This window comes from Copadichromis virginalis, linkage group LG18, assembly GCF_057382275.1.
Source record: "Copadichromis virginalis isolate Kocher_CV1m ecotype Utaka linkage group LG18, C_Virginalis_male_GT1.1, whole genome shotgun sequence".
Classification (NCBI taxonomy): Eukaryota; Metazoa; Chordata; class Actinopteri; order Cichliformes; family Cichlidae; genus Copadichromis; species Copadichromis virginalis.
Window position 1 is genome coordinate 22,088,725 of NC_140635.1, and position 23,840 is coordinate 22,112,564.

The window sequence follows — 23,840 nt, forward strand, 5'->3', positions numbered from 1 at the left end:
CACTCTAAACAACCTCACACTGCCTTTCTACATAAGCCTCTGGACCACCTCTACCCCAAAGAACACTCTACTCTACTTAATCTTATTTGCCCATTTACATGGAACTGATTACACAGTGCTAAGTACAAATCTCTAATGACCTGATTTCCACAGAAATCATTGCCATTCAACGTGGTCTGATAAGACTACATTGCTTTTCATCCTGATGAACTCACACAAAAAGTCCCTGAGGGGAGGGGGAGGGGGTTACCCAAGCTATTGTATTGCTGCCTTATTTAAAGTGTTGAAAATAACTGGTTGACTTATAATTTGTCAAACATAATTGGCATGACACAACATAGAAACGGCAATCAGATTTGGACAAAGTCACTTTTATTTATACTCAACCAGATAAAATATCTCACTGAATTTAAGAATCTCGTTCTCACGAGAAAGCTGAGCAATAGGGTGTTAGAAATTACAACAAATTCAGCAATTCAATTAAAAATATTTGTACTAGAGAAAAGAGCTGGACTGATTTTAATGTAGAACACGGTACAATAACTTCGTCCTTCCTCAACTACATTTACACCAGCTGTGCCAAAATCACCACTAAATATATCCAGTGTCTCTTTAAAGCTTTCAGCCTCTAAATAATATATATATTATATTTGCAGGATACTGTATGTATCAATATAAATAAGGTTACTATACATAAAAAACACATGACACCATCCAACAAGTGCTTCATCCTGTAGATGCTCCTGTTTATTTGTGGGGAATAACACCTATTTCTAGTCTTTTGACCATGGGAGGGAGACTTGTAAGTGTGAAAGGTACTGATGATAGTACTACTACACTATAGTGTAGAATACCGATATCACTGTATGCCTTTACAACCTTATCTTTTTTGATGTTTTTATTTGAATCTGTGTAAAGTATTTGCATATGTTTGGATAAAGTGTGCTTCAGGGGAACAGTAGCTCGCTTTTTGTGTAAATAGTAGGCACATGGTTCATATGGATTTGCACCAATGATAGCACACTTGGTTCTTCAAGGAAACCGGCTGGAAGCTCTGGGAAATATTTTGCAGCAGGCAAAAGGAAGTTGTGACATTCTTAATTCCGGCCAAGCTCCTCCTTCCTCACCTAAAAAAAAAGTCTGTTATGCTGCTTTTCGTGTTTTTTCACGTGTTCATGTTGTTTATACGGTTTTTCTGCATGTCCTTTATGGGTATCACTGTGCATTATATAACTGTGTAAATCCGCTTTCATATAGGTGTGTTTTACATAGCAAACATTTATTTAATGACGTTAGCGTCCTACACACTCGCGCGCCCTCTACATGTCCGTATAAACAGCGCTTAAAAACTGCTGTTATTTCCGTGTTTTTTTCGATCGCCATCACGTCTTGACAGCAACTTTTTTTCCTCGGTAAAAGTTTGTTTGCAAACAAAGGGAGGCCACGTGGAGGACTCGAAGCATTTGGTAATTGTAGTTTTCTCCTTCTTCAACGCCCAATAACAAACAATAATCCGAACTACACAACCCATAATGCTCCGCGGCAGAGGGATGGCTATTTTTTCCCCTGGCAAATATATAAGGGTCTGTGTTTACAGTTAGCTAGTTAGAAAGTCTTTGTTTTTGTCATCGTCGCGATTCAACATGTCCCGGCTGGATATCAGCCTGCTTTATTTTTTATAACCATTCGACCATAACTACTCGGAAATACATAGTCAAACTTTTTTTTAGGATACAGATTTACTGTTCTACAAATTTGTTTACCCACTGGAGAGAGAGGAGGAAGCTTCATCTGGAACTTTCTGCATAAGGTATTAATTTCTACATTTTACTAAGTAAACATTTGTGGTTGTTAACTTTAGACTTATTTCTATTGTTATTACTTGATTTATTTTTGCTTGAGTCTGTTGTGCTATATAGAGTAAAATAACAGCCCAACATAAAAAAAAAACAAAATTAAGTAGGTAACGGTGGGCACGAGGCAAGTTTCTTTTGTCTTACTAATCGAAGCACATAAAGTATTTTCTACCTGTTTAGCTATTTAACCACACACCTAAATATACAAGTAGATATATTTCTTACCGAGTTGAACCTTATTAATATTAAATTAACATAAAATAAACACATAATTCAGCATCTGTTACTATTTTAAATATCAAAAAACAAACTGAGTATTGTTGCAGCCATTTTTCTATGTAAATTTAGCTTAATTTCAGTACTAACAAACGATGTATGAGTGCATATTGTAAAAACTGTGGTGTTGTTGTTGTTTTTTAATATCTGCATCGTATTATGCATCTTATTATGTATTGATCACAAAGGATATCTGCGTCAGATACCTCTGGCTAAACCTGTCCTTTAATCTGGATGACGAGGTGCTGCCGCAGCTGCCTGTGGGGAACAAGCTAACGCACGTGAATGGGTTGAGTTGTTGTTAAAAATAGCCAGAGATAAATTACCTCACCGGAGCAAAAGCCAGGCATGCTCCCGGCTTTTAAAAATACAGCACGGCAATAGATTTAAAATAAAAATAAATCCTTTCTTGATCAGATATTCTCAAGAACTTTATGAACTTTATTTATACCTTGACCTAAAGATGCCGTCTACCTTTCAGTGTGTAACAAAACATAATTACTGGGACTCACTTGGTTGCTTTGTCTTTTCTTCTCAAAGAGGTTACTGCCAAAAATACTTTTAAAAAAGAAACTAGTATCCTTGACTTTGCACTTGTTCAAAGAAAAGCATCCCTGCCCCCACGCCTTCAAACCTGACTGACGTGTAGACCGTTCCAACCGTTGCTCAGCCTCTTTCCCGCCTGTGTCTCTTTGTTTCCCATCTTCCGTGTCATGCACTCCGCGCTCCAGGGCACAACTGCTTCGCAGACAAGGTGCAATACTGATTTGCGTTCTGCTGACATTGACTTCCTTGGAAATTCTTTTCTTAAAGTGTGACGTAAGACTTTGTTTTTGCCCCACTGGCTTAAGAACTGTGCTTGTGAGGGACTTGCGTGATCTCCCCTACTTCCAAACACATGCTTTGTGGTTTTACTCTGTGAGGGCTTTGTTTGTTTGGTGACTGATCTCAGTTCATACTGTAGTAATCTAATTGGGCTTCTTGTTATATATTCACCACCCTTTTTCGAGTATCCCATGCTGCGATTTCCTAAAGAATAACATGATAATAATAATATTTTTACATTACTTGCTCTCCATCCTCAGATATCTTTTAAAGTATAAAACAGACCTATATTGAAGGTGGCAGCCATGGTATTGATGCTGGGCAGGAGGTTGAACAGGGAGGACTCTGGGATCAGAGACTCGCCAGCTGTCAAACGCAAGGTGCAGTCAAAGAAAAGATACACAAATAACTAACATTTGTTCCCAAATCTTTTGTGGCATCTTATCAAACCACACGTCTTTTTGTCTCCCAAGGTGTTTGAGGTTGAATCTAAAAATATAGCCAACCAGGATGTTCTGGACTTCTGCTCCGGATCCTCACACTCAGAGGGCATTCTGCAGGTGTTCAATGAGTTTCGCGACTGCCGCCTTTTCACCGACGTGGTCATCAGTGTGCAGGGCCGTGAGTTTCCCTGCCACCGCGCTGTGCTATCTGCCTGCTCTTCCTACTTCAGAGCCATGTTCTGCAATGATCACCGCGAGAGCCGTGAGATGCTTGTTGAAATTAACGGCATCCTAGCCGAGGCGATGGACTCATTTCTCAACTACGTTTACACCGGCCGTGCCAAAATCACCACTGAAAATGTCCAGTTTCTCTTTGAAACCGCCAGCCTTTTCCAGATCACCACACTCCGTGATGCCTGCGCTAAGTTCCTAGAGGATCAGCTGGACCCGTGCAACTGTCTGGGCATCCAGCGCTTTGCAGAGGCGCATTCTCTGAAGCAGCTGGCCAGCCGCTGTCACAGTTACGCCTTGGCCAACTTCTCAGAGGTGGCTCTGCACGAGGAGTTCCTCGACCTGCGTAAAGAAGAGTTGGAAGAGTACATTAACAGTGATGAACTTTCTGTCTGTAAGGAAGAGTTTGTGTTTGAGGCAGTGATGCGCTGGGTGTACCACAGCGTGGAGGCCAGGAAGCCCATTCTGAAGGCTCTCCTCCACCATGTCCGCCTGCCCCTTCTGCACCCCAGCTACTTTGTTCAGACCGTGGAGGGAGACCAGCTCATCCAAACTGCCCCAGAGTGCTACCACCTTCTCCACGAGGCCAGGCGTTACCACGTGCTCGGAAATGAAATGATGTCACCCAGAACTCGTCCACGAAGGTAACTAAAATGTTGATTCCCAGGTATGAGGAAGGTGACTTGTGTGTGTGACAGTTGCATGAGTGATAAATGAACTGTCTTTTCTGCCAGCCTTTTTGAATTATGTTTCAAACAACGATGAAAGATGTCACCGTGATAGAAAACACATCTTTTTAAGCAGTTAGCCAATCTTTTATCCCACATTGCATAACTAGATTTTACGATATGCGCGTGAACTCAGTGCTCCTGCCCGTGTTGTTGTTGTGTGTGTTTCAGTGTGAAAAACACAGGGAGTGCTAGTGTGTTGAAAAGACAAGTGTGTCACTGAGTCAGCTGGGTTTTGTAGTCCTATTTTAAAATGGAAATGATAATGAGGGAGGCCGAGCATGTTCCTGTACAGACTTGATGTAAAGGAAAGAAAAAATTATGTGATGCAAGACATGGTAATCATGAAATGTTGAGTCTTGTTGTCGTATCACCAGTCTAACTCACCTCACCAGTGTGTTTGGGTTCTCTTTGTCCTCACCTGTTAACTTTGTACCTATTTACCAAGCAGCCCGTATGCCGTATGTGTTAACTTTTGTACACCTGCATGTTAAAGTCTCTGATAAAGGACAAAAGCAGGTGCTGACTAAAAAAGCAGGCCATATGGTAGACTGTACTGTCTCCTTTGTTGTTAGACCTGCCTAAAAAAAAAGAGGGAGCAATTGTAGTTGTCGGTTATAAGGCGTTGTGTATTTCAAGTGTATTGTTAGTTGTTAGACGCATCTGGACTTCTCCTCCCCCGGGAAGCCTCCAGAAAGAAACTGATCACATCCACACAGCTTAGACACAAAGCTAAAGTGCTCCGGGGCCAGACTTTCTCTTAGTACTTGAACCAGCCCTGGAACTGTGCATTTTTCTGACAACGTGTAAACAAGCCATGAAAGAAACTGCAAATACGCCTACTTCTCAACACGGTACAGCCCAATATCTGACATATGAATGGTAGAATGGTAGAACAAGAAAAGAGGCTGTAGTTAATTAGCTCTCCCATAGGAAATGTAGTCATGTCCAGGGCATGTGTTGAACAGCCAAAGAGGAAAGCTTTGTGATCATGGAAATTCAGCTTAGCCTCGAGTGTGTTTTTGTTGTGCCCGAGATTGATGCATTCATTGTAAGCTGAACTTTGCCTTGAAGATAAATGAAGGTAAATCCTGTTGAAACCTTTTATGTCCCTGCCCTCCAGGTGTTGACATGTGTGTTTATATATATATATTCATACCCTTTTAATTAGACACCATGTCTGCAATGTTCATTCCTCCTTGCTGGCCTTTTTATTTAAACTTCTTTTTTTGTTTGTTTTTATCATTTCTGCACTTTCATTTGTACTTAATCTGTCATTTCTATGGCTCTCCCCCTCCCTCTGCTCTTTATTTTAAAGGTCCACTGGGTACTCAGAGGTGATTGTGGTGGTGGGTGGCTGTGAGCGGGTAGGGGGCTTCAACCTGCCCTACAACGAATGCTACGATCCAGTCACAGGAGAATGGAAATCACTGGCAAAACTGCCCGAGTTCACCAAGTCAGAGTACGCCGTCTGCGCACTTCGCAACGACATCCTGGTGTCAGGTAAGATCCAGCCCACATGCTACACTTTATTTGCATGGCTTTATCGAAGCCTGAACACAGACAAATTTTAAATACCATCTATCCAAGTTTAAGTTACTGCTTTCTTGACCTTAAACTACTCAGGAACTAATTGTTGAATGTGTTGTTTTCTCTTTTTTATTACTTTTCAATGTATTATTTTTGCTAGTGGACATTTAGAATTCAGGTAAGTAATATTTTAGTGCTGGGTACACATCAGATACAGTCGGTTTGTGCTTGACTTGCCATCTAATCTCTCAGCGGAGAGGCAGGAAAGGCCACGGTGACTGTTTGCCCTGTGTTATTTTTAAGGCCTCAGCCCATTCGAGTTGAAGGAAAATATGAGCGCAACATCTGGAGGCACTCTGCAGGCTCAGTGCTATGAGACACCCTCACTGGCTGTTTCTGTCCTTCTTTCTCTTCCTACTGACCACTTCCCAAGGTCACCAAATTGACACTAACTCTCCATGTTTCTCTGAATCTTCTTCATATAAGGATGAAAAAGTCTGTTTCCATAGTTTTTTCTGCAAGAAGCTTTACAGTAAATGTTAATCTGAGGTATAGCCTTCATGGGCGCTTGGCAAGACTGCTGCATTTTTCAAACTGCTGCCAAGTGTGTTGCAAGTCTCCTTTGGTGAAAATACATCCTACATTAAATAAGATGTTTTTCTCATTTATTTTAACTGGTGAGGTCAGAGTAAAGGTATTTGCCAATGTCAAAACATTATTTTACATTTATGCTGTGTGCTAGACTTATATCTGTATAGTTTACTTGAGAGCCTGGAGGTTAACATGTTTTTTTCTTTTTTGTGTTTTTTTTCTTCCTAAGAAAAAGTATTAACAAGAGCTCTGATGTGCCTGCTAGGCCTTCTCATGCTCAAACATGCTTTATATGAGCTGCACTGCAGTAATGGATAAAAACATTGCTAGAGAAGAGGGGGAAATATAGAAAGAAAGACACAGAGAGAGAAAAAAAGAAAGCTCTCCCCTTTAGCAAAGAGTGCAGTGCTGTCCCGCGCCAAGTCCTCACGTGTGTGCTATCACTCAGCCTCCAAACAGCATGAAAACGTCAACATAGCCCTCCCTCCCCCGTGCCTGTCCCACAGAAGTACATGCACAACACTGCTTTATAGCCTGTTGCGATCTTTATTGACATACTTTCTGTCTTTTGTGTGTGTTGATACATTAAATCCCTCCTCCTCAACTTTTATTTGTCTCAGTCACATTCCTGCACATACCACCATTCTGCCTGCCCTTTTTCATGCACTGTCGCAATACCTTCCAGGGCCTCCAGTATGTAGCACAGCTGCAGTTATTTCTGGTCTTAAATAGGATATGGGTATAGAAAGTGTCCCTGGCTTCTCCGTCCTTGGACTTGAACTCTGGCCAGTACTGACCTACTTAGGTCAATAACACTCCAATAAACCTCCTACTGTATTATCAGCTAGTGAGCAGCAACACATGTTCATGCCACATACATGTGGCATACATGGATTGTATCTCATTGTCACAAGTTGCTTTTTCATGACTGGTATTCTAAGACATACTCTAAGAAATGCTTATTGGTATTTCAAAGACATGCAAATGTCACACAAATCATGTCTGGGACCTCCCAAAGTCATGGATTCTTGTGCTTTAAAAACAGTGATTAGCAGTGGCCCTCCCCATCTGCACCGGGAAGACATTACCTACCGGCATTTTTAAAGAGGAAAGACCCTATTCCAAAGAAACACTGCTTTTATGACTAGCTTTTCAAATGTACATGTCTGTCTTTGAAGGGATAAAGTCTCCATCACTGCAAATCTTTCAACAGCAGGTCTTCAGGAGCAGCACACTGTCTGGATTTTTTTCTTCCTGCAGACTGATTGAGCTGATACATGCTGCAACTAGCTTCTTTGGCTTCTTCTTAAATGATTGAACATTAATTACAGACAGACCTGCAGAAGACCCCTTTCCACCTTTGTTCCACTTTATCGTTGCTCCACACAACCACTGATCTGTGTGCTGTACAAAGTAAACAACCTTCTGAGCACTGCTGACACGCGATACATAACAGGTTGTTGGATAAAAGTCAGCAACCTGTTTCCTAGACCTGCTTTTTTTCCAGAATTGATAACATTACCTTTTTCTCTTCCAACTTTACTGTTGACACATATATATATATATATATATATATATATATATATATATATATATATATATATATATATATATATATATATATATATATATATATATATATATATATATATATATTTTGGTAGTTTATTAAATATTTAGGGGAGATTCTTTCTTTTTTCCTGCTGTCTATGTTTGGCAGCGGGGAGGCAAGAAGGGGCACAAGTTTGGGCTTGCTTGAAATGTGGCTGGGTCATGTCATTACATGGTCAAATGACGCCTTCTTCTCCACAATGTCACAGATGACAGATAGAGGATACGCTGCAGTAGTAGTAGATTGTTAGCAGACAAAGATCCTTTCATGCGTGTTTGCTTTGAAGGTAAATACAAACAAAAAATCTCTGGAACATAATTGCATGGGTATGTGTGCGTGTGTGTCAGAGTCAGATAAGACTTACAACACTGACCTAGTTAGGCGATAAGTTATTACTTAACACCCAAAGTGTGCTGCTCATCAAGAGTAGCGTTTTAAAGTTTTTATATAGGATCAACCACATTGTTAGACTAATAGTGAATAGAGTTATAAAATGTAGAGCACTCAGAGCTGTCTTAACTGTATTCATGAGAGCTGTTTTCATTTTGTTGTTTTTTTAGGTGGTCGTATAAACAGCAGGGATGTGTGGATGTATAACTCCCAGCTCAACCTGTGGATCAGAGTGGCTTCTCTTAACAAAGGTCGCTGGAGGCACAAGATGGGTGTGCTACTGGGCAAGGTAAGGAGGGACATAATGCCTCTTGATGTCTGACTCGACTTAAGTTTCAGCATCAGGTTTTACCCAGTGACAGCACCACAGCAACACCGCAAGTTAGTTCATGATAGAGTGTGACGTGTCTGCTACTTGCAATTTTTCATATCAATTTCCTTTTGTTTTTTAAATGTCTTGTAGAAATTGTGAACGCTCTCTTAATGACATTTTCGTAACTTTTTCTATAACAGGTGACAGAACAGCTGTTGTTGTTGTTTTTTTCCAGGATGTCGTATCTGTCTGTCTCCAACATTTCATAGCTATTGAATCTTGGCTACATAGGAACTAACCAGCAACTATGCTTCACAGGAAAAATGCGATGTGTGTTTACAGAAACTTGAGTAATGGGATCATCCGAGAAGAATGAAGAGAATGCGTAGCATCATCATTATCTTCCTTACTTCCTCACATAGATCAAGTCTAAGATCAAGTCTTAGATAGGGGCTGACATTTACATGTCTACATGAATCTGTGGAATCTTTTCCGCGGAAGTTTTCAATTGCTGTCGAATTTGCATATTCAACGTAGGTCTCATTCCACACTATTCCGGGTCAAGTGATAGTTTTAGAAATTCCTAAAGGGTCTGGGTGCAATTCCCCCCTCCAGGGGCAAGGGTACCTAGACCCGGTTTGTAGAGTACACTTGGGGAGTGTGATTGTGTGTACAGCGTCTCTTTATGTCTGTCTCCACGTTGGTTGAGTGTGGAGTGAGTGCATATGAGAGCATGAGGGTGGGAATGGATGTTTGTGTCTGTGTGTGCCTGTATGTCTGTGTCTATATGTCAGGTTGGGTATCAGACGCCACCTCTCTGGGGACACCTCAGGCCCTCCAAGGTTTGGAGGCCTATCTCCACCCACCACCACTTCCCCTGCCGGTGGCGGACTCCCTCAGGTGTCGGTGTGTTGGTGGTTCTTTGTGTCTGGGGGTGGGCGTCCGGGTACACACCGGCTCACTCCTTGGCGGCCGCTTGTCGGGGCCTGGGGCCTGGGGCTCGCTCGGGCCCCTTTGGAGGTGGGGTGCCCCCGGCCTCTCGGCCTAGGGCTCGGTCACTCAGGCGCAGCTGGGGGCCGGCGGAGCTCACGGGCGCGTCACTGCAACTCCCCCTGACTTCTGCTCCGCGGCTGCTGGGCGAGCCCTCATCTGGGACTCTCCTCAGCTCTTACTGGGACAGTGGCGCGGCTGCCCCTCTGTTGGTCTTCCATGGTCTCTTGTGTTCTGGGGGCCTCTGGATGTCTGGAGTTTTGATCTCCTCCATACCCGCTTCACACCCTGGAGGACGGGGCTGTGGCCCCCCCACACTCCCTAGCAGATCATTACATGGAGAAACCTTTGGAATGCAAGCATGCTGATCCACACAGGTATGCACACATGGGTATTCACAGACGCGGACTAAAGCTTTCTTGGCTGCTGCCTCAAAGCACACTGTGCGCTGTCTATCTTGCGTGCTGCACAATATCGTTTATTACTTAGTAAATACTGATATCTATGACTAGCTAGTTTATTGTGATGGTGCTTTGTTTTCTCTATTATTATGTTGCTCTTTGTTGTTTGCTGTCTCCTCTGTTTGTTTTTGTTTGTTTGTTTGTTTGTTTTTTCTCCATACAGGTGACCCAGGAGTTTTTTTTTTTTTTTCTCTCTCTTCCCCCCCCTTCTCACCGTCTCTTCTCCCCTTTGGTTTTCTTTCTTTCTCTCCCCCTCTCTCTCTCATTCATTCCCCCTGTCCTATTTATTAAAAAAAAAAAAAAAAAAAAAAAAAAAAAATGACAAAGGATGAACTGAAGCTCTGCCATCACGTAATGTCGCATACTGCTGTTTCTGATGTCATTTAGAAAAAAAAAAAAAAAAGAAATTCCTAAAGGCATTGTATACTTAGGGATGATTGACATTAAGCATCTGGCCTTAAACCTGATTCAGTCAATAATTCTAAGAAAAAATTACAATAATTGTTATTGCAGTTCCATTTGATTATAGCCTGATTTTTGCTGTCACACATCCATGTGTTGCCTGAGGGTTTGTAAACAGCTGTTGCCAACTTGTCTCACAAACCCTGATACGCAGGAGCCTATTCAACAGACAAAAGTTTGTTTTCGTTTTTAAAAGAACCACAAGCTACTGTTTAGAGCTGACTAAACAGTAGCTTCAGCTACTGAAAGTCTGTAGCTGATTCAGTCATTTCATATACTTTACACATGTTATTTTGAAGATGTTATAGACATTCATAATCAAAATGTCTTGAAATGTAAGATTTCTTTGTCTCAGAGAGGTTTTTCATAGCTAGCACAGCCTGGCCACATAGGAATATTTATAGAGAAAAGTGTAGCTTACAGTCAAGCAATCAGTGCTGCACAATGTGCTACAGCATAACGCTCCATTACATCGGTGTCAATCCAGCATGTGTACTTTGAAAGTTGAAGTTCAGTAAAGTTTGTGTGCATGTGATGACGTGTGATTGCAAAGATTTGAGCGCTGTAAAAAACAATGTGTCACTCGCTCAGTGTATTTACCGTTTCTTATTTCCTTGTTCCAAAGGATTTTTAATATATTTGAGATAAAGTACAAAAGAGCAAACACCTACATATTTAGGAATTTCTGGAATCTGTTCCATGGAGCTTTTTGACTACTTTAAAATGACGTGGTTCAGTCATATGTCTCATTTTAGTTTTGCGGCTATGGTTTTCCATCGAGGCTTGAAGGAAATAGTTAAGAAGTCGTAAGGGTGTTTGGCATTAGATATCTATCTTTAAACCTGATGAAGTCACACACACTAAGTCATCTGTTTTTGGTTTTTTTGGCGATAGGCTGCTTTCTGCTGTCACATATCTGTGTTAACTGAAGGTTTGGTGTCATCTCACAAATCTTCGTATACAATCCTGTTAATACCTTCCACGCTGAAAGTAACTCAACTGTCAAAAAATATTTTGAATGATCTTTTACAGATATTTTCTTTTTAGTACAGCTATACATAGATTCAAGAGCTCCAAATGAGTTTGTAAAGACGCATTGGGTCCATACTATAATCTTCATCACACAAATATACTGTACAGTCAAGTCTGTCTTCATTACAGACGGAACTTGATAAGTGCTTCTGCTTTAGAGCCGTTACCAGTCCATTAAACTTGTATGTCTCCAAATTTATTCAGTGTCTTTTATCAGCGTTGGCATGTTCTCCTGACAGCTGCACATTCCAAAATAGGAATTACCGCAGTGGACCCAGGAGTCGCACGCATGCCTTAGCTCTGTGCATTGTGTTCAAATTCAGACTTGTGTAGGCGGACTGTTTTCCACACAGAGAATTGATCACTAAGAGAATCGAAAAAGAATTGAACCTCTAGTTGGACGAAATTTCTGAACTGTAGACATTTGTTGTTGATGTCGTCTAAAGAAGGACAGTTGTTTTGGTTCATGCATGCACATAAGTTCATGTTCAGGCCAATACATCACTCATATGCACTTTAGTGACAAATGATTACTCACTATTACAAACATCAAGTTAATGGACACGACTACAAGTATTCTTGGAAAGCTTTCAAATAGCGCTGTATTTACTCTTTCACAGGGGATGTGACTCAGGGACTTCTTATCGTTGGTAGGTCTGTAGTGCAAACATCCTTTTCTTATTTTTGGGACGTTTCTTTGATCTACACTGGATTTTACACGACACTCAAAATATTTTGTTGCCTTGCCACAGCAAACCACATATGTGCATTTGGTGTACGTGCTGCTGTTCTACAACAGTGTGGTATTTAGTTGGTGGTCATGGTGTGGCTTTAAGAGTCAGTAATTAACTACAAAGTGAACCATGCACACATGTGTGGTGAAAACATGACTGATATTGGTACATTAAAGGAAACCACGGTTAATGGTAAGAGTCTGTAGCTGGCTGGGCACTCCCATGCAAAACCTGTTGAATGAAAAAAGATCAACTTTTATACCAAAGTACAAGTTTTGCAACTCAAAACTGGACAAAAAAATGTAAGCGTATCTAAAACCATAGACACACGAATTACTCTGTGATGTATTCTCTTTTATCCTCTGCTTGTCGATGGTCTGTCAAGTAATTATAGAAAAATGCTTCTTAAAGCTTTAAAAGTTTTTATCCTTTTGATCGCTTTAGTAGCCGTCCTCCTAACTGAAGGTAAATAAACGTCTGTCAGAGATAAGACCTCTATTTATCATTTTTCAAATTACCTGAATGTATATTTATAGTACTATTTATATTATCATTTTACCTCAGAATCGTTTGGCATGTAGATCTGGAAGGTTTTTCCAGTTTGTGCCTTTTTTGTTTTGGTCTCATTCCAGGTTCTTATCTGGCTTTTTATCTCTGAGACATTTTGCCCCTTGACAATGTATCTTTCTGTTTGTTGATTTCCTCAGAATTCAGTTCCCCTCCCCCTGAGTTTATATCCTCTCATTTCCTCATTCAGCTTGTAATTTCCCCTTTTGGTGAAAAAGCACTGATGTGGCAGTTGCAAGTTTAGAATAACAAAGTACAAGCGTCTATAATGCAGGACCAGGTATAATCCTACTACACTTAAAGTTGATAAATGAATGTAAGGTTTGCTGAAGTGTAAACATCTAGAGGATAGCTGATTATCACGGGGATGGCGGTATAAGATCACACAGACACACACGTGTACACTTCTCAGTGTCCTGCAGTCTGATACGTCCTGTTGGACTGGTCTAGTTTCCATAGATATAATCTAAAATAGGTCACCACTTGTTTTCCTGTCCCTGTTATGGTGGCACATGGTGACGGCTGTTCACATCTATTATATGTTTCGCTCTCTCTCTGTCAGTCTCTCTCTCAGACACACTCACACTCTTTCGCTCTTTCTATTAATACGCTCGTGTTTTTGTCCCCCTGCTGCAGTTGTTCTGTGTTTCTCTTGCTTTAACTACATCTTACCTTAGCACATGTTAAGGAAGCTGTTAATCATTTAACCAGTGGCTCAGCACTTAAATATGGTCATAAAACTAGCATGCATGTTCAGTGAATTACAATTGTGTCTGCAGATTTATGGATTTTGTTTAGCTCAGCATATTTTTATGACAGCTGCATACTTTAGGTCAGTATTCATTGGCTCTCTGCGCTGCCATTATGTCCTAGTATTGACAGACTTTCATGGTGTATCAAAAGCTGATGTCTTATTAAAAGAGTGCAAATACAGTGATCCAGTGCCCCACCCCCACTCCTTTCCACCACCTTCTTTAAACAATCTTGTGTCTGGATATCTTCAATGGCTCTTTAAAGCGCCTGCCCACCGGAATTACATAAGGAAGAACAAGATGCTTTACATTTGTTGTTGCTATTACTGTGGGCGCCTTAAAGGTGTGTATCTAGCTTTACATGTGACTGGATTGAAATTGTTGTTAATACAAATAGAAAGGAGGAAAAAAACAGCTCAACAAAACCAGTAGTTTAACAAAATCCTTTGTAAACAACTCCTTGCACTTGATTATATTTATCTCTCAGTAGCCTGTTTTCTTCTTTATCGCTCTTTGCTTCTCTCGCGTCTCTCACTTTTAGGAAAAAACAACCCACATTTACAGTTTATCAGCTGTTCCTGTTGTTCCTGTCTCTCCTGTTTTCCTCTTTTTCTTGTCTGTACTTATTTATGTTTCCTATTTTGCAGAGAGGCAGGAACAGCTTGAAGGTTTTCTCTTGCATAACACCGCACTTGTAACCAGCAATGCTCCTCACTGTTTTCTTGACACGTGAGCCCTTTACAGAGGATGTTATTAGCATAACTGAAAAATACATCTGTGTCTTTCACAAAGTTGCTGTAGCATTTGTAGGGTCTGTCTCATGTCAACACAGTATCCCCAATTCTGTTGCTGTAGTTTGGAATATAGTTTATGCATAGTGATTGCCAGATTTGCTTCATCAGGCAGAATGAGAGTGTGGAAATTCAGGCTGTAACAAGTATGCTGTCAAGTTCAGACGTTCGTAGTTATGAAGATTTATGTTTAAAGGTTAACAGATGAACTGGGCTTTGCAGTAAGGAACTGATCATTGTGCCTATTCAGAAGAAGTACGTCAGCAACACTCTGCTCCTGATGAACTGGTTTTCTAAAGCTGACATAGAGGCTGTTGTTCATGTTCATAAAGTAGTGAATTTGAATGCAAACATCTTTTTGCTGTGAATAATTTTTGTTTCTCTATGCTTGAAATTTCTCTTACTTTTAATTTTGGCCCCTCATCTGACCCTCATACATTTGTGTGTCTGTCCGCAGGTTTATGTTGTGGGTGGTTATGATGGACAGAGCCGCCTGACCAGTGTGGAGTGTTATGACTCCTTCTCTAACCGCTGGACAGAAGTGGCTCCCATGAAAGAAGCGGTCAGCTCTCCAGCTGTGGCCAGCTGTGCTGGAAAGCTCTTTGTTATCGGAGGAGGGCCTGACGATGAAACCTGTTCAGACAAGGTGATAAATGGTTTTTCAGCACCCACACACTCAAGCACATAGTGCTCTTTTTTTTTCTTTTTCTTTTTTTGCCTGTCCCGTTTGGTTCTTTTGCCATCAGAATTGTTGTCTAAAGGCAAAGAAAGATGCCCAACGGATTTACTTTACCAAATGGACCATCCCAGCCTTGCTGTATTGGTCTATTTGATTCACCTTTGCTTTTATTGTTTATTTTATTTTCATTTGCTGAACATGGGACAGACTTGACTGGGGAAAAGAAAAGGGAGAAAGACAGAGGGAAAGAAAAAGAGCGGGTAAGAGGGACGGTGATAAAGGGCAAAAACCAACAAAACAAACAGACTAAGCTGCTCTCAGATAACTTGTTTTCATAATTACAGGTGTGCAATGGAAGTTTAAAATTCTGCTTTGTTTTGCTTTTTTTCAAGCTCCTTTACGTCACACAACATAAAACATAATATGTAAAGGCCTCATAGTTCTCGGTCGCTGCATGATTTGTATAAAGATCAGATTTCCCCTTTTTCCTGAATTGAGTTAAAGGGAAGGCTTAAATAACAATCATTTCTTACCAAGTATTTTAGCTTTCGTAATGATGGTTTTGCATAGTAGTAACAGGTACATCCTGTTTATTCAGGTTGGTCCTGATTTACCTTGTTTCACTTTGTTAATTGTATCCAGGCTTTGTTCTCCATGGAATGCATTAATTGTACTGTATTTCAGGTTTTATTTCATAGCATTTACTCATAGGAGTAAAGTAGGGCTGGGCGATATGACCCAAAATTCATATCTCGATATTTTTTAGCTGGATGGCGATATAAGATATATATCTCGATTTTTCTTTTTAAAGCCATAAGTTAAGAACAAAAAGAGAGTTCTTAGTCACACTGTGTCCCAGATGTCACACGGGCACTTTTATTTACATACAGCGTAGATATTACTCAAAAATAAATTATCAGCATATATTAAATAATCATGGTCCATAAATAAAAGAAAATAATGTTGTTTTTGTGCATAACAAAAAGCTCACAATTGTGCAGTCAAAATGTAAACTAATAGACGCTGAGCATAATAACAAAGAGACAGATTTCACAGCTGCTCCACGTCTCTGAACAGGTGCCATTTGTGGTCCTTATACACACACTGTACGTATCACTCCGCGAGGCTCCTCCTCTGTAGCCGTAATTCTCCGACAATCCATCAAGCGGTGCAGCTCCGTAGCTTAGCAAAGTCATATTAAAACATTTTTTGACAGATTGATGAGCGCTGTGTACCACATAAAATCGGTTCGCGGTCAGTAAGCACAACCAGAATTCATACATAAGGCGCACTGTCGATTTTTGAGAAAAGGAAAGGATTTTAGGCCGTGCAGCCCCTCTGGGCTGCATGTCGTTAGCGTGGTTAGCTCGCTAACACGTTGACGCCATCCAGCCCCACGCACGGTAACTCGCTAACGGAGATTTTCCGCTTTCATCTTGTCATTGCCTGCAGGTGAAGCTATGGGGGAGGCGGAGTTGTGTTCAGTGCAGGAGAGGCGAGGCCGAGTAACGTTGCGTAGAGACAAAAGTGGACGAAAGAGAGGCAAACCTGCGGCTCCACAAGTATAATTATAACGTAACATAGATTATATCGATATAAACGATATTGTCACATCTTATATCTCGTATGGAAAATATATCGATATTTTTAAAAAACTCGATATATCGCCCAGCCCTAGAGTAAAGCTATAACAGCTTAACATGCTGACATATTCAGAAATGTTACAGTAGGAGAAAAATACAGTGGCACGTGATGACGGACCATTTTACCATGATAAACTTTCTGTGAAATGAATGCTAGGTAACAATAGCGATAACTTACTTAAGGATTAGGTCATTTGTCATCTGTCACGCTACCATGTAAAACAGATCGCCTCAGAATTTGGACTTAACAAGTACCCTGGAATAGTTTCAGTATGTTTTGAATGACAGGCCACATTGTTGGTAGTAAACAGGAAGACACTGGCTTTCTTAGGAATCCAAAGTTCCAACGAAGCAGTTTTTTTACGTCCGTGAAATAGCTGGCATATTTGTTTATGTCTATGCAGAGTAGAAAAAACACATTCATGTGCAGAGGGGCAGCCTGATAAGACTAAGAGCCCATGCTGACTCCAGATTTTTGATCTGCTCATCTCTTGGGTCTGCTAACAGGGTCATTTAGATTGGTCCCAAAGGTCCTAATCTGTCTCAGCGAGACTCTGTGCTCAATGAAAGTCCTTAGAGACCAAACTTTTGGGGGGAGGCTATTTTAAAGATAAGTGGGTGAGAGAATGTTTGGATTGTATGCAAAACCACACAGAGATGCACTTAATGTCAGCCCACAGAAGAGTCAGTAACCACCGAATGGGCTTTACATATTTTAGTTGTTACTGCTTTTGACAGCTGTTTTTCCACTGCATGGTATAGATTTTTCTAAGATAAAGAAAGATAAAGTTTCTTTCATCTTTGTAAAACACCACTATGTTCAAACGTATGTTACAGGTTCAGTGCTATGATCCAGAGACAGACTCCTGGTTGCTACGTGCCAGCATCCCCATTGCCAAGCGGTGTATCTCAGCAGTATCTCTCAACAATCTGATCTATGTGTGCGGCGGTCTCACGAAGTCCATTTACTGCTACGACCCTGGAGAGGACTACTGGATGCATGTGGCTCAGACCTTCAACAAACAGGTTACTATCAAACACAGACGCTGAGTGCCCGAATCCACAAACTGACTTTAGCCATAAGAATATGAAGAGTTCTATACTTTGACGATGTACCCTTTAATTTCTGTCTTTCTTTAACTGTAGGAGAGCTGTGGCATGTCAGTGTGTAACGGAAAGATCTACATCCTCGGCGGCAGGGGGGAAAATGGCGAAGCCACAGACACCGTCCTGTGTTACGACCCAGCAACAGGCATCATGACGGGAGCATCCTCTATGCCTCGAGCCATCTCCTACCACGGCTGCGTAACCATCCATCGTTACAATGACAAATACTTCAAGTCATGACCAGGAACAGGATCGCACACACAGACACTCTCTCAACATGAGAGCAAACATTAAAGAACTCTCCAAGTACTCATACATGTACAAAGACAAAAACTAACCACACCCCGTTTTTTTTGTTTTTTTAATAAGAGGCACATTTAATAGTTCTAACCACAGCATCAGTGAGCTAATTTATTTCCTCACAGCATCATGTAGCAAGACTCGTTGCGGTGCTGTGAATCTTTTGTTGTCTTAATAGCCTTTCTGTGGAAATCCTTAGAAGTTGATAATACTAATGGCTTCTCTGCAACCAGAGATAAAGTGGAACCAGATCAGCATGAGAGATGTGCTTTGGTGAAAATCAGTCTTAAATTACACTGTAGATCTCTGAAAACAAAGCGAAACAAAAGCATGGTTGCTTTTTCATTTACCGAAGAGTTTCAATTGAAATATGAGCTTCGAGATTCATTCTTGACCTTGAGATGAGATTAAACTACAAGCTCACTTACTCACCTTTTCACATAGCGTTCTATGAATAGATTGACACGTGTTAAAATATTTGATTTTGAGGTGTGCTCAAAAAAGTCATTAAGTGAAAACAAAGGGTGGTGCTCCCAATTACATTATTGAGTTTTTGCTAGCACTCATTTATCATACCTACAGACCATCAATATAAAAAATGTAACTTCCCAGCACTCTGCTTTCATTCCTGTGCAAAGTATAACCTCAAGATTTAGGTCGCTGATGATTAATGAGAGTTCTGATGAGCAAAAAAACAACACTGAAAATATCCGCCGAGAGCCAACAGTTGTCTCTGGAGAAACAAAAATATATCCAAAAATACTGATCTGAGTGATCAGGTCAGATTACTCACCTCGCCCCCCTGCACTCATGCAGTTTGTCTCATACAGTAAAGTTATGCCAAGCTCTGGCAAAGAACATAATAACGAACTGTGCTCTGTTGTTTTTTTTTTTACCTCTTCTCCAATACTGAAAATGACCTGATAGAAATGTGGTAAGCAGTCAGCCAGCTGCTCTCCCACAGTATCATCTGTCATAAATACGAAGCTCTTTCACTCCTCAACCCAGAGCCGAGTTAAGAGAAGAGGTAAAGAGCAGAAGCTGTGAAAACATTGGACTCTAGCCACTGTTGGCTCTTCCCTTGTGTTTCCTTTTTTTCCCATCTCATCACCACTCACCATTAAGTTCCACTTCCCATATGTGTGTTTCTCTTCCTGCGCTCCAGCTGTGTCATCACCTCACTTTTTACAGTCAGCCATGCTATTGCCTTCTAAGCTGTATTTTTTGCTCCTTTTTAATTATTATTATTTCACTCATTATTGCCTTTTTTTGGTAAGTTATATTTGCCCGTGCCTATTTTTTTATAATTGGATGTTTATTGTATGATAAGTAGTTATGTCGACGTTAGTCCATCGGTGTACTGGGCTTGTGGGGTGGTTTTGTAGATGTGAGAAGCCTTTTGTGGATCAAACTCATAGACTGCTCTGAATAAATGGTGTGCATGTCTGGTGTGTATGTGTGTGTGCGTGTGTGTGTGTGTATGTGCGTGCACGTGTCTGTGTGTGTAAGGTTATTGTGTGACTTTTACTGCTTGGTCTGGATGCTTTGGGAGCCACGCAGGTTTATCACAGAGTTGTCGTGCAATGCTGCCACATCTCACCTGTACACTTACATGTAAAGATGTAACTCGGGGTAACCATAGATACCTCCAGGTGTGTATGCGCGTATGTGTGTTGAATGGTCAGCTAAGGTGGCGGGTGCAGCAGTGCTGGCCCTCACACAGTTTAAGAGTCTTGAATGATGAGGATTTTGGATGGTGTGGCTCTTGGTCAGTAAAAGTCACCTTTTAATACAATTGGTGTTGATAGATTGCTGTGAATATACAGTTAACTTTGTTTTCTTTGTTTAACCTATATTTAAATGTATCTTTGTATTCTTGTTTGCATAATATGTTCTCTTGAGAGCCCCGATTGTGCACTTTGACAGAATCCTGTTAAATGTAGAACTTTATGACAATGATTTCCTTTTTTACTGTATCAGTAAATGTTCTTTGCTTTCATGTGACGTATAGAAAAGAGATTGAAAAGGGCCTGTCAGCTCCTCCTGTTGACCACTGCCTCCTACGCTGAAAAAAACAGCAAATATTGCTGCAAAGGAAGCAGCGTCGTCATGACAATTTCAGTTGTCAAATTTTAGAGATTTGTGAATTTGGCACTCAGCACCATTACCTAATATCCTTTAAGAACAGCTCTGGTCATGCTTCACCTGTCAGGTATGATAACAAAAATATGTAGGGGGAAGTTGTTGGTTTTTTTACATAAACATTCTTCACATTCCTCCAAATGGAGGTCAGGTTAAGGAGCAATACAGGTGGAAAAATGAAGCACCTCCTGATTCACCTGCTTGCAGAAGTCAGGAGGAGTGACGGGTTCAGTTGAGGTGCAGGAAAGCGGAAAGGCTGAAGCATGGGAGTGATAAAGTGAGAATCTGAGTGTGTGTGCGTCTGTGATTTCACTGAGTATTTACTCTTAAGTAGGGCACAAACTGTCATGTTGTGCTGATTTATTGATTTTCATTAATGTCTTTCATGTATTATTGACTTTTGATAAGAATATCCATCATTTTGTTTTTTTTGTGTGTGTACTGTTTTGGGGGTTTTTTTTATCTTTTGCTTGTTGTGGTGAGTTGTGGGATTGCGTGATGCTGAGAACATAAAAAGGACGTGCAGCAGATTACACCCCAAAAAACTGAGGGTTACAACTTGCTCACCAGAGTTAAATGTTAACACAGATAAGAGCCACATTTGAGATCCTGAAGTCAGTCTTGTTGGAAAAGCACCACCTGTGCCTTGCCTTGATATCAAGAGATGTAACCTCTTAAGTGCTGCCCTAGGTGCCTTAGCGAAAGATTAATGAGTGAGCAATTACATCAGATAATTGTGATATACACTGCTATTATTGTGTGCATGATGTGTGATACTTTAACAACACTTTTCTTGTGCTCTTCGTTTTAAAAAAAATCTTTCAATTTTTGTAAACTGCAGTATGTTGAAATGTAATGGTTGAGTTGTTTATGAGAAACATCAATAAAGTTTTTCTTAATGTATCAACGCTTTGCTCTCACTCATTGTTAACAAGTGAAAGTCTACAAGAAAACAACGATGCACCTGTTCAGATGCTCATTAATGCAAATTCCCGCTGTGATAGCCTCAGTGTCCTGCTCTTAGCTGACAGGAGTGGCACCTGGTGTGGTCTTCTGCTGCTGTAGCCCATCTACTTCCAGGTTGGGCGTGTTCATTCAGAGATGCTCTTCTGCACAGGTGTTGTTTTGACTTACTGTTACCTTCCCAGCATCTTCAAGCTTTATGGCCATTGCCCTCGGACATCAACAAGGCCTTTTTGCTCAGAGAGATGCCGCTCACTGGATATTTTTGTTTTTTGGAGCTTTCTCTGTAAGCACCAGAGATGGCTGTGTGGGAGAATCTCAGTAGATCAGCAGTTTCTGAACTACTTATTCCTTTCTTGAACTTCAGCGGATCATTCATGGCAAAACACAGTGACTTGCTGCCATGTTAGGCTGATTAGATATTTGTGTTACGTAATGAGCAGCTGAACAGGCGTACCCGAGAAAGTGGCCACTAAGTAAATTCTCACACATGTTCATTGTGGATCATTTTCATGCCAGCAATGGAGGTAAAACTCCTCCAAGAGAAGATGTCCTGATATTTATGTTCCCTTCTCAAACAAAATGTAAAGTTTTCACTGAAATCAGAAGGCTGAAATGAAAAGCGATTCTTGTGGTCAGTGCAGCATGCAGTCAATGTGCCCCGAGAAGTTGTGTATTTTCTCAATCAAGCGATCGTGAGCACATCCGTTTTCACAACAGACTGGCCATAAAAAGAATGGAAACAAAGTGATTTATGTATTTCATCGAAACCACAACTATTGTCCCACAAATATCCATGAAGATGTCACAAAAGAAGATATGCGCCATGTGGGTTTTGTTGCAAGTTGTAACAATCTGCTCCACAGAGCTGTGGACACTGTATTCACCAAGGGATGAGTCAATCATGCTGGTGAAGTTTTAATGACTCATTGTGGTGAACAAGGGGACAGTGTTTAAAAGCAGCCGCACTTTTTAAAGTAGGATTGAGCAACCCATGCTTCATTATCAGGCCCTTTTTATTTAAGTCTCATGTGATTTATATTCTCCATATTATGCTTTGGTTTAATGAAAACCACAAAGAATCCTCTCAGAGATTGTTACCGTCTCGCTACATTTACCCCAAACATTATGGGAAAAATTGAAGACATGCCTTACCCATACATCTGTGTTCTGATATATGCAAAGAGCTCATCAGGGACATGCATTCTCAGACGGGATAATACTATACAGTTCATTAATCAGCTGTGATTATAAGATTTTTGGCTCTGGCAGCATGTTGTCACGTCAGTTATCCAGCTGAGTGGCAGCTAACATAAATTACTGAGGATGCCAACTCTGTGGTATAGTTGCAGGTCTGATCTGGTTTGAGTAAAATGCTTGGTTTAACTCCATGTACCAACGTGAGCAACACAGACCTACCTGAAAGTGAGACCATACGAAGGGATGAAGGGATACAACAATGAAGCTGGAACCGCTCACAGCCCACCTGCTCACCCACTGAGCTAAAGTGACACCCATATTAATTGAATGTTGACTGGAAAATACTGCAACTAGAGGCACATTTACACATTCACATGTGCACATCTCAAGGTCTCTCTTGGAAATGAGATTTTTAATCTCAATGAGATTTTTACCTGGATCAATAAAGGACTAATAAAAAAAATTCCAGGTCTCCAAAAAACCCCAATTTCAAAATACATTAAAAGCTGAAAGGTGTGTTTTGTACTGTTAATTAATGTACTTAGAATATGTAAATTGATGATCTGATGGGGGTTAATCTATAAATCATGACACTCCGCTGCCACATAACATAAGGTTAAAGTATCAGTATCGAGTATCATGTCGGTATTGACAATACTAGTGCTGTTTTTACTTGGTATCGGATCCACAGAAAATTTAACAGGATGTTGTTTGATCTTCTTCTCTGCTTCATTAAAAGGAAATGTGTACGTGATAGGACAATTCATTGCAAGAGCACAGCAAAATAATGTTGTATAACCCTGACAAGGTTATCTGTTTAATTGCCTTTATGATCACATGTTTACTGTGGAACTGATGTCTGTTGAAGTGTGAAGCTCCGCTAAAGCTAAATAAGATGAACTGATCCCCTTCTTGTCTGGTGTTATTTGCCTTCTAATTAGTGGCATGCAGCCTGACAGCAGTTACAAGCTTAAACATGTTAGACTAATAGTGCCTATGATAGTTCAAATATAGCTTGCTCATACAAAGGGTTACTCAACCCTGTAATGCAATACCTCCAAAGAGTTCCACTGAATCAGACACTAAAAAACAAAACAAAAAAAACTTCCTGCAATGATAACACTGGAGTAAAATCCCCATAAAGTTCTTTAGAATAGACCATGATGGCTAGTTGTAATGAGGTTTGACAGGGTGGCATGCATGCCATCTTCACCAACATCTT

General features: G+C 40.7%; 1 protein-coding gene across 1 annotated transcript; it reads left to right on the plus strand.

The window, feature by feature from the left end:
- Nucleotides 1-1,181: 1,181 nt before the first annotated feature.
- Nucleotides 1,182-21,358, plus strand: klhl24a (kelch-like family member 24a). Its single transcript, XM_085440026.1, has 8 exons — nt 1,182-1,810; nt 3,218-3,337; nt 3,431-4,275; nt 5,678-5,862; nt 8,653-8,771; nt 15,042-15,230; nt 17,744-17,932; nt 18,053-21,358. Exons 2-8 carry the CDS (start codon nt 3,263-3,265, stop codon nt 18,251-18,253), a joined length of 1,803 nt encoding a protein of 600 aa, XP_085296152.1. The 5' UTR covers nt 1,182-1,810; nt 3,218-3,262; the 3' UTR covers nt 18,254-21,358.
- Nucleotides 21,359-23,840: the final 2,482 nt, after the last annotated feature.